Source organism: Gossypium raimondii, chromosome 4, assembly GCF_025698545.1.
Source record: "Gossypium raimondii isolate GPD5lz chromosome 4, ASM2569854v1, whole genome shotgun sequence".
In the NCBI taxonomy this organism is placed as follows: domain Eukaryota; kingdom Viridiplantae; phylum Streptophyta; class Magnoliopsida; order Malvales; family Malvaceae; genus Gossypium; species Gossypium raimondii.
In genome coordinates, this window is record NC_068568.1 from 45,959,727 (window position 1) to 45,970,864 (window position 11,138).

The following is an 11,138-nucleotide window of genomic DNA, read 5'->3' on the forward strand; positions in this document are numbered from 1 at the left end:
TGGAAATTGGAAATTGGGATTGAAGATTGAGAATTTAAGAAGAAAGAATGAGTATGGAGTATTTAGGTAAAAAGAATGAATATTTGACGGGTTTATATATGAACTTTTATGGCTGTTGGACCCTTACTAGCCGTTGGAAAAGTTATTGTTGAAATAGTACCACTAAAGGAAAATGCGTCCAGGGCGCATTTTTATTCTCTTCCTAAAAACGCGTTCTACGTGGCGCGTTTTCACTTATGTGATAGTGAAAACGCGTCTTCTAGGGCGCATTTTCCATTCTCTCTCCAAAATTAACGTAGACCGATAAATTTTAAGAAAATCAGCCTAATTTTTTAAATGTTTTTTTTAACATTTTCATATAATTTAACCTATTTCTAAATGTTTTAAAAATCTCAAGTTTCAAAATAAAATGAAGGGTAAATTATCTATTTAGTTACTCAAGTTTATCTGTGTTTCTATTTCATCATTCATTTTAAAAATTTGTTATTTTAGTCATTCTTGTTAGATAAGTTGTTAATTTTAGTCACTCCCGTTAGACAAGTTGTCCAATTTAGTTACTCTACCATTAAAATGGGTTTGATTACCAAACAAAATGTTGACATGGCTTGGTATAATAACAAAATTAGCTCTCAATGTTTACCCATTTTATTAATTTATTTCGATTTTTAAAAACAAACAAATTTAACTGTTAATATAAAAATAAAAAGTTATTAAAATTTATAAAAATATATAAAATACTAAAAAATATTTTTTTAAAAATACATATTTAAAATTTGTTAAAATTTAATATATTTTCACACATTCCTTCCTTCAAAGTCTAGACTTTTCCTTCTCATCTTTCTCAATCAACCACAAATTTTCTCTCAAATAATTTTTGCTTATATAAGTTTGACTTTAATTTTTATTGTAAAAATGAATTAAGTTTACATTTAAGTTTTCATTGTTAATTTAGATTATTTATTTGAATTTTAGAATTTGAAAGGCAATTAATTATATAAATCTACCAAAGAGGAAATCACATTCCATTGCAAATCACTTAAAACAAATTCACACCCCGAGTTTGTTAAAATGACAGACAAGATTTGATTTTTCCAATCCGATTACTATAATTCTTTACCTTGCAATCTAAAAAAATCTCTGTTATCACCATCTTTCTACTGTTATTTCTTGTTTTCACTTCCCACATTTTCATTTTGATGGTTCCCTTCTGTGATTGTCTTGCTCGTCAACTTCTCTTGCAATATCTTTTGCATCTTTACTCTTCAGACACAATTTGTAAAATCACAAGTAAAAAATGAAGGCACAAAATTCACACAATAAAAAAATTAAAAAGTATTAACACTTATTTTTATAATTTTTTGAATAGCTTATATTATTTTATAATTTTTAATAATTTTTGAATTTTAATTTATATATATATATATATATATATATTAATGTTTATAATCATGATCAAATTGGTATAATGTGTAAATATATATTAATTTTTTTTAATTTTAACTTGCATTTTCTTAATTTTTAGAATTATGATCGTGTGTAAATATTAAGGATAATTTTGTTTTTTTCTCAAAATCAAGATTAAATTAATAAAATTAGTAAACATTGATGGCTAATTTTGTTATTATACTAAGTCATGTCAACATTCAAGCGGAGCCTAGTAGAGGTCCAGGGGGCCATGACTCCTCAAGGTTTAAATTTTTTTATAATTTAGCCCTTTGTAGATATATGGTGGCCTTCCTTAAAATATAAGTAGGCCCCAAGTTTTAATATTTTTACAATTTTTCAAAAATATTGTTTCTTTGTATAGATTATTTTCATGTTTAAATCGATCAGTTATTTTTGATGTCTTGCAATGAATTCATAAAATGATTTTTATCAATATAGGTTTTTTCTTGGTATCTTTGATTAATTTGATGTTTATTTTATGAACCAACAAAATACTTATAAATCATGTTGAAATTCTACATCTTTTGAATCGATTGTTATGGTGGAATACAACTTCTTCTTCTTTTGAATCAATTGTTTATATGTTTAAATCGATTGTTATGTTAGAATCTTTTCTTTTGAATCGATTATTTATATATTTAAATCAATTATTATCTTAGAATACTACTTTTTTTTTGAATCGATTATTATGCTAGAATATTATTTTTCTTTTAACTTGATTGTTATATTAGAATACTGATTCTTTTAAATTTATTTATATCTTTAAATCGATTATTATGGTGAAATAGAGCCATTAATAAGAAATTTAAGTTTTTAAATGAGTGATCGAACTCTAGTAAACTCGGCTTACTAAATAGTACCCTAAAATGAAAGGGGAAGAGAAAGAGGAACAGGGTGCGTCAATTGGTACTGTTTGGAGGAAAGGGGGAAAGCAGTGGAGGATCGATTGAATTAAAAAAGAAAAGAAAAGAATGAGCGGCGGAGATATACACGCAGCGGCGAGGTCCGGTGACCTTTCAAAACTTCAATCAATTCTGGCGTCTAACCCTTTGGCCGTTAATTCCCGAGATAAGCACTCCAGAACTCCGTATCCTATTCTCTATTCTATTCGTCTCTATCCTTAATCCTTATCCAATCCTTCCTTCCTTCGTTGATTTTATTTTTATATTTTCTTCTTTTTGGAATCTTTGCTGATAATTTTAGCTGTATTTTGTATTCAATTTGGTATTATTTGCAATATCACTTACCCACACATGATTCCGTTATTCCATTATCTAAACTGAATGTTATCTGCTCTTGAGGTTTGATTTTTGATGTTCTCTTGGGCAGTAGTTACTGGTTTGATGGCTGCAAATTTAGCCTTTGCTTGAATGAGTGCCTAATCATAAAACAAACATTGAATACATTGTCCAAGTGTTTGGACTAGGGCTAGTAGTCACATGAAATAAATGTTCTTAGGTTTTTTTATTTGGATTAGTCACAAATGAAAATTAATGAAATAGCGTTGCTCAAATTAGCAACACCAGTTCAATTCAGATTCTGGGTTCTTTTGGTTGAATCCCCATGCTGGAAAATGTTGCTGAACCCTTGCTTGTGCTAGTGTTTATGTGTGTGTATATATATATATATATATATATATATCATTTTCGTAGTGATTAGTGGATTACCTCAGCAAATTTCACTGACATGATTGTATTCTGAGAGCTGCCTCCCAGGTGTTGGTTATTGTTTCTAGTGACTACAATGTTAGGCCATGGGGGATTGATCCGGTGTAACTGTATGAACTGTTAAAATTAGAACAAAATATACTTGTTGCTTGAGATGTTGCAATTGTTGTGAATGATGCATAGCCTAATTAGCTCTCTACTAAGAAAGAGGTCCTCGGTTCAGAATTGTACCATGCTCAAACTATGTTCATTCTGCACTTTTTGAATGATTTGTATTGTATATATTTATTCTCAGTAACATCGTTAGTGACTGGATCCTGCTGTTTTCACCATGCATGATAGCCTTCTAGTTTTCAATTTGTTTCCTTGATGTCGGTAACCTTGTGATATAGACTACATTTAGCAGCATGGGCTGGGCAAGCACAGGTAGTGAGTTATCTTTGCAAGCAAAAGGCTGATGTCGGTGCTGCTGCCATGGATGACATGGGTGCGATTCATTTTGCGGCGCAGAAAGGACATCTAGAGGTTGTCCGAACTCTGCTTTCATCAGGAGTTTCAGTGAGAGCCACTAATCGCAAGGGATTGACTCCACTTCACTATGCTGTTCAAGGGTCCCATCTAGAAGTAATCAAAGTCTTATTAAAGAAAGGTGCAAGTCTTGATGCCAAAACAAAAGCTGGGAAAACCCCACTTGATCTTGCAGTCAGTGAAGAAATTCGGTCATTACTGAAAGAACGTGAACAGGCCCCTGAGGAAGTAAATGCGGGTGGTAAAAGGAAGGTTGAACAACCTGATTCTTCAAGGCCACCGTTGGATAAACCGGAAAACTCCAATGATGAAGCTACTGCGGCTGAGCATGACGGGCAAGAGGAGGAGAGTGTAAAAAGGAAAGGTGATGACAATAAACCAGAAGGCGTGTCAGAACCTAAGAAACCAAGAGTTGTTCTTAAGCATCTCAGTGAAGATGACACTCAGGAAGATGACGATACCTAGTGAGGACAACGCTAGAGTGGAATCCATGAGCATTGCTTGAACCAAAATTTGTTACAAGATGGTGAATCAGTTAATGCAACGCTAACAATCGGAGTAGTGCTTTATGATTAGATTATTTACGCTAAGTTTTGGTTTTTTGTGTGTTTTGATTTGAACCCAGACATTGCCATTTTTTTAGTTGTTAGTGGCTAGCAATTTGACAGCAGATGCGCTTAAGCAGTTACGCCAAACACAGTCTATAACAATTTACTAAAGATTTGGTATGCCCTTGTCTTTTGTTTAACATTTTGGTCTTGCTGAATCTGTTTAAAAGATCCAAAGTTTCATATTATAGGTAAATACATCTCATATGTTTTAAATAAATGCATAGATTAGTATTTTGTGAGTAAAAAAACTTTAAAGGTGAATTATTATTTTATGCATTGATTATACTTTATTTATTATTAAAAATGATTAAAAAATAATATGGTCGATTTGAGTCGAAATATTGACAAGTTTGAGCTCGAGATATAATCAAATTATTTGAGTTTGAGCTCAATTAAATTCGTTTTTTAATTTTTGTACTCAAGCTCGATTAAGCTTGTAGGTATTCAAGTTCGAGCTCAAGCTTGACTTGATAATTAAGATTAGGGTTTTGATAATTAAGATTAGAGTTAATAATATATATTATCATTAATAATGTAATTTAATAATATAAAAATATTTAAAATTTATATTAAAAATGAAAAGTTTGATAAGACCTACAAGTCATTTGAGTTGAATATTATTATGCTTGGATTAAGCTTGACCGGTAATTCAAGTTCAAGATTGATTCGATAATTACTGAATCAAGTTAAAAAATTTCAAGTTGAACTCGAATAACTTATGAACATCAATCTCATTTAGACCCATAAGCAGTATTGGCCTAATATGGGTCAAGTTCAAAACTGAACTAAATCGACTGGAGTACCTATTTAGAATAAAGGGTTGATGTGTTGATCTGTAATCTGCTTGGACCAATATTCTTTATTTTTTAATTTTTAATATTCTATTCAATTGAGTTAGATACCAGTTATAGTTTGACCAATTTCATCATCGGTCCGATTTTAAAAGGTTGGGTTGCAACCAAGCAACTTGATATGAGCCGCTCATGTGCAACCGGTCCAAATCCAACTTTCAAAATATCTGCTTCTGTTGATAATGATATACAAAAATGCAGAAGGCGAGTCCCAAATTTATCCATTGCTGCCTACCATCGCTGCTGCAGTGCCTTTGCTACAAGCACTAGAATCTGCACAATCTTCTTCTTTCACTGTAAATTTACAGTTAAGAGTATTGCAATCCTCAAAATTAAACAAAAAGCTAGAAAATCCATAACCTTACCAATAAATGGCGTCCTCCATTTCCTTCACTTCAACACCTTCTTTCGCTTCCCCTTGTTTCCACCATAAAAACCCACTCCCTTCGTTTCCAATATGGGTTCCCTGCCGAAACCCCACCAACAGCTCTGCCTCTACGCTATTCCCTATCTGCTTTGCTGCTAAACCCCAGACGGGTGGACCTGTCAAGAAAAGATCGTCGTCGGCAGCTGGGAATAAGAAGAGGAGGAAAGGGAAAAGTGGCAACGATGATGGTAATTTGAAGGAGATGAGTTTGAGGGATGTTGAGATTGTGGAAGAAAATGATGATTTTGATGAAGGGTCATCTTCTTCTTCTTCTACTAGTACGACTACGCGTTCTTTAGCATATTATTCTCATCCGCTGCCCAAACCGCCAGCTGGGTTTGTGGTTGACGACACTGGCAGGGTTCTCATGGCCTCAAACAAGAGAATTGCCACCATCGTAAGCTTTGTTTTCTAAGCTCTCCTTTGTAGTTTTATTTATCTTAGCTGAGGTTTGGTTGTTGATTTTGCAACTTGCTTGTTTCTGAAAGTGAAAACTCAAAAAACATAAAATAATATACTTTTAGGTAAGGTAACTTGGATTTCAAAAATATTGTAAGTTGTTGATAGAAGTAGAACACACATAAATATAATATAAATGATTATCTTTCAAATCCATTCATTTGTTGGATGCTATTTAGTAGTAAATTTGAAATTCGTATAATATTTATGAGTTTGTAAATATAAATTTCATATTGAATCTCAACTTATTTGTATACAATATATACATATTTCTCCCTATTTATATAGCAAATGAGATCGAAACCTGAATCTTCAAATTCATGTGGCAAAGATAACATTATAATAGTTTTGAATGATTCTTTCATATTCGCATTGCAAAAATATTTAATGGAGCAGATGCATAACTTCAGGTTCATATAGATTAACTAATTATGTTATAAGTATCTATTTAGTACAAGGCTGTCTGCTCTAAGTATTTAGATAAGGCTCTTCTTTTGTACATATAAACATGAATAAATGATATTTGGGGTAAATGAATCATAGCTATTTCAACAGGTCTGTAAATATTGGTGTCAATGACAGATAGTGTTGTTAGACTCTATTATCATGCAGATGCTTCTAGCACTGGGTAAAATGATTCACTAGTTTTGACATAAGAAGCTTTTCTGAGTACTGGAGAAGCTACCTTGGGGTTTTGAAGTTACTTATTGATGATTGATGAGCTTGGTTATGTGTGGTTAGTGCTGCAAACTATTTGAGTCAAGACCAGCCTAGTACCTTGTTTGAGTTTGGCTTATAAGCTGAAAAGAAAGAGACATAGCTTCAAGTGATAAAAGTAAGGACTAGCTTAGTAAAAGCCAAATATACTTCAGACTGAGTATCCTTGTTGATATGACTCAACATAGAAATTAGCTTGAGATTTGGTCAGATTGCAACACATGTCAGTGTTGGCAATGCCACCAACTTGGCTAAATCAATGCCCTAACCAAACTATGGTTATAATGGTGTTTCTAACGTAGAACAGGCAGGGGAAAGAGAGAGAAAATAGAAAATAGGAAGAAACCAGAGGGAAATCTGAAGATTACTTATTTTGACAGCTTAATAATCCGTATCTAAAACTACCATTAATTAAAGAGAGTTATATCTATCTTGGGATTAGAATATGCAAATGAATCCTTCACAGTATAAATGAAAGAAAGGTTGAAGTGATACTTTGACAATTTTGTTCTAATGCTCTTCATGTTCATCAAATAGTTAATGCTTGTTATGATTATATACATATTTCAGAACTTGTTCTAAATGAGTGATTTACTTGCCATTTCTTTATTTAGTAAAAAAGGGTAAGTTCTCTCTTTTTTAATCTTTAGATTTAACAAAGTTCTAAAAAAAATTATGGACAGGTTGATTCTGTCAACAACAACCCATTAGAGTGTGTCATAAGGAGGGTATTCAAAAGTTCGCGGGGTGATGAATGTATGCTGCTCTGCCCAGTTGACATGTATGTCTTGTTACTCTAATTGTGGCTATCTAATTCATCAGAAAATATGACATTGACTATTGCTGGCTCTATCTTTCTGATAAGAGATTGGTTTCTGCAGGCCTGTTCAGATATTAAAGAGCACAAATATCGATGGATGGTCAGCTGTATGTGTCCTCTGCCAAATTGGTTTTATTCGTGCCTTCAATCATTTTAGGCTTGTTATTGAACTGTGGAATTTTGCCAGTAAAAGATATAGTTTGGAGTAACTTTCTTAATAGCCATTCGCTAATCTTTCCCTCTTCCTCAGGGTGTACAACCTTGGAACCCAATACTCATGCTTCTTTGTTTCAGGTCAGTGATGAAGAAGTTGAAGCTATTCTTCCTACAGCTGAATATGCTCTTGCCAAAGTACATATGCATCTGGTCCACAGTGGGTATGTTCATAAAATCAGTGTAGCTTGTTTTTCCTTGATTTCTTGATAATATATATTTATATTCCAATTTCTTCATGTTGCATCAGATTCTGTTATACAGCTCGAGGAGGATTCTGCTACTCTGAAGATGACATATTCGATTTCCGCTCAGGCATCTTTCCTCTTTTAGCTTTATGCTTTTGCTTTTGGGTCTTCACGATTTTCTAGCATAGGGTTAACTGGACATTCTCCAAAATTGAAGTCATGCCAACTTCTCTGAAGTTTTAATGTTGGCTGAACTGAAGAAATCTGTCTATGCAGATTTTCCAGCAGTCTGAAGTGTGATAAGTATGTTTTTAGGTTTTGGAATTGTAGAAAACCTAATCATGACTGTGCCAAGAACTATAGTTGCTGAATCATATACTTCCAAAAGGACCATTGAATTATGAAGTCGCAGTTTTCCCTATTTAATCATATATTTAAAAAGAAAAAAAAAACATATATAAGAAAGAAAACCAGGTTTGAATTAGATTACTCCTTGGATCCTTAAGGGTGAAGGACGAGGCAAAGAGCATTAGAGGTTAGGTATTCTATTACTTGTTTGGAAACCTTTCAGGCACTCAGTTCTGCCCTTCCTTTTTTCCTCTGAATTGCAGAAAATTGGGGGAAGAATCCTTCTTTTAGTGAAGCTTCCAAATATTGAGAGATGCTATCCTTGCCGATTATTTTTCAATCTACCTTAAATTAAGATAACATAACAGCATGACCCTTTTTGGATTCTAAGTGCTAATGTGGAGGGTTGCTTGGTTGAATGGGGTGAGAAATTATTGTGGTGTTACAATTGAAATATGATGAAGCAGTTAGAATTAGGGTGGTCTGTAAAGTTGTGTTGCACTTTTTAGATTTCATATTTCAATACTTATTAGGTATTCTGTTGATAATAGGATTGAAATATCGAGAAAGGCTTAGGGTCTCTAAAGTCCAAGCTATCACTTTTTTTCTACTGTCTTTTCTGTACTTATTCAGTGTTCTGTTGTCTCAGATAATATGTTTACGCCTGGTTCTTAAATTTTGCAGATGACGGTCAAGATATAGATGGGTTGCCAACTGAAGGCATAGAGATTACATGCTTCCATCTGGTAAGAACTCTTGATTTTCAAAACTCATTCTCAAAATTCAAGACTCTATACTCTATTCTCAGTACTAAAGTCTCGATATAAAATGCCCCCTCTGTAGCTGTTTTTATCATTTAAGTTTTTTGGTGCTTAGATAACATGTGAAATTGTAGATAGAATGGGCTAATTTAATTTACATTCCGAGTCCCCAAATCTAGCATCAATTATCATGCATGTCGCAAACCTTTTAGTTTTATCAAATTACATCACTGAACTTCTGTTATTAATCAATTAGGTCACTAATGCTATTTATGTTACGTAATTCTAATGAAAAAAATTGGCTCAGCTTGCTTATGTAGCTCGGCATGAAATCTCAGAGTTAGTTGACTTCATTAAGAAAATAAATTGCATATGCATTTTGAGTTAGCTTTTATATTAAAATTATTTAAATGAAATTAGCATAAATGATCTAATTTGTTAATAATGGAAGTATGGTGATGTAATTTGATGAAATTAAAGATTTGTGACCATAAATGATCCAATAAATGATCCAATAAAGATTCTTTAGTAATTTTGCACTGAGAGAGTTTTTGCTACACATATACTATAAAAGAGGTTTTAGCTTGTGACCATGCAGGCTCTTGAAAAGAGGTAAATAACATGGTTGTCATCATTATTATTTATTATTATTTAATTTGACATTTCTTACCAAATCCTGATTTTCAATGCAGGATGGTGCCCATTACATGATTTATACACCATCTGATCCACTACTATTTGTTGCTTTCAAGGTAACTATATGTATCCTCGAAAGAACTACTTTTTCGGACTTGAATGCGGTTGGAGTTCCAAAATTTATTGAATTGTATGCTCGTGTTTAAAGTCTGTATTTAAATTTGTGTCTACAAGCAATAGCTCGAGAACTACTAACAGGGAAATTAAAAATGAGAAAGAATCACTATGAAGGTTATGAATTGGAAAGCTGATGAAGCTGGTTTTGGTTTCTGCAGGATCAGAATGGAATTCTGCAAATTGCTGATGATGTAAGTAAGATTTTACATTCTGCAATAGATATTATTGAAGCTTGTACTTTGACTACTTTGTCTTATGTTCCTCTAGATTATAACAGGACAATAATTTGTCATATATATTCATGCTCTGTTATAAAAAAATATCCTATTGCAATGTACCACTCTTGCTCTTGGTGTTCACTTGCATGTTAATGTGCATATACACGCTGATTCTCATTTAGAGGCCTTCATCCACTAACTTAAATAATCTGCTAGTGTGATTAAATTCACTAAGTTCCCATCTATCCACATCAATTTGGATATGATACTTTAAAGAGGTTGCGTGAAACAAAAATTGTGATTTTGAGGGCTTTATGAAGCATATTGAGAGCCAAGGCAAGAGAGCATTTTGCTTGGCAGAAATCACCCAAAGGGGTATCAAATGTCGAATTCATTAAGACTGATTTCTCTTTCTGTGTGTATATATATATTACGTGCATTGGAAGAGTTTCCTCAGTTGAAAGGAGTAAATGCTGCATTGGTGTTGCTATCTTGTACTGTTTCCCTCATTTTGGCCTTTTTTAACTAGTTTTTGTGAGCACAAATTTATATTTATGGTACGGTTCAAAGTAGTGTGTATCTTGTGGTAACAGGAACTCCTGGAAGACCCTGCTATCATGAGTGCCATTGATGAGGAAACTGAGTTTAATGCCTTAGTGGTATGCAACCCTACTAATTAATTACCTTACTCTCAATCTACTGCTGAAATGACCTAATTATTGATTTTCTGCCATTCCTTTTTCCTTTGGGGCAGGAAGAAGAAGCTGCTCTTCTTGAATCATTGTTGGGTGAAAGATGATCGGCTTTCTCGGTGTTTATTTGGAAGTAGCCCCTGAATTTTAACTTACTACCCCAACCCTTAGTACTTCCCCTCCGCTCATTTTCACTAAAAATGCAAGTAAAAAAAGCTAGTAAAGAAAAAGAAAAAAAGGAAAGAAAAGAGTAAATGATAAGTTAATTTTGCTCTGAATTTCCGAATTATGATTTGATGTTTAGTTCAATTGGATATTTTCAGTTATATATTAGCAGTTGAATCGGTTTTTGGTTCAACCTTTGCATATGTGGGCATTG

The 11,138-nt window shown here is 33.0% G+C and overlaps 2 protein-coding genes across 2 annotated transcripts; both read left to right on the top strand.

The window, feature by feature from the left end:
* The first annotated feature begins 2,287 nt into the window (after positions 1 to 2,287).
* Positions 2,288 to 4,389, top strand: LOC105780075 (uncharacterized). The gene is made up of 2 exons (XM_012604182.2): positions 2,288 to 2,533; positions 3,506 to 4,389. The coding sequence occupies exons 1-2, from the start codon at positions 2,418 to 2,420 to the stop codon at positions 4,104 to 4,106; spliced, it is 717 nt and encodes a 238-aa protein (XP_012459636.1). The 5' UTR covers positions 2,288 to 2,417; the 3' UTR covers positions 4,107 to 4,389.
* Positions 4,390 to 5,250: 861 nt separating this feature from the next.
* On the top strand, positions 5,251 to 11,125 carry LOC105780161 (uncharacterized). Its single transcript, XM_012604327.2, has 10 exons — positions 5,251 to 5,927; positions 7,390 to 7,487; positions 7,588 to 7,633; positions 7,821 to 7,903; positions 7,990 to 8,054; positions 8,960 to 9,021; positions 9,729 to 9,788; positions 10,008 to 10,040; positions 10,661 to 10,726; positions 10,822 to 11,125. The coding sequence occupies exons 1-10, from the start codon at positions 5,475 to 5,477 to the stop codon at positions 10,864 to 10,866; spliced, it is 1,011 nt and encodes a 336-aa protein (XP_012459781.1). The 5' UTR covers positions 5,251 to 5,474; the 3' UTR covers positions 10,867 to 11,125.
* The last annotated feature ends 13 nt before the right edge of the window (positions 11,126 to 11,138 follow it).

Coding starts and splice junctions, on each gene's coding strand:
- LOC105780075 (XM_012604182.2), top strand. CDS start 2,418: ATGAGCGGCGGAGATATACACGCAGCGGCGAGGTCCGGTGACCTTTCA. Junction 2,534..3,505: donor GATAAGCACTCCAGAACTCC/GTATCCTATTCT, acceptor CTTGTGATATAG/ACTACATTTAGCAGCATGGG.
- LOC105780161 (XM_012604327.2), top strand. CDS start 5,475: ATGGCGTCCTCCATTTCCTTCACTTCAACACCTTCTTTCGCTTCCCCT. Junction 5,928..7,389: donor ACAAGAGAATTGCCACCATC/GTAAGCTTTGTT, acceptor AATTATGGACAG/GTTGATTCTGTCAACAACAA. Junction 7,904..7,989: donor ATGCATCTGGTCCACAGTGG/GTATGTTCATAA, acceptor ATGTTGCATCAG/ATTCTGTTATACAGCTCGAG.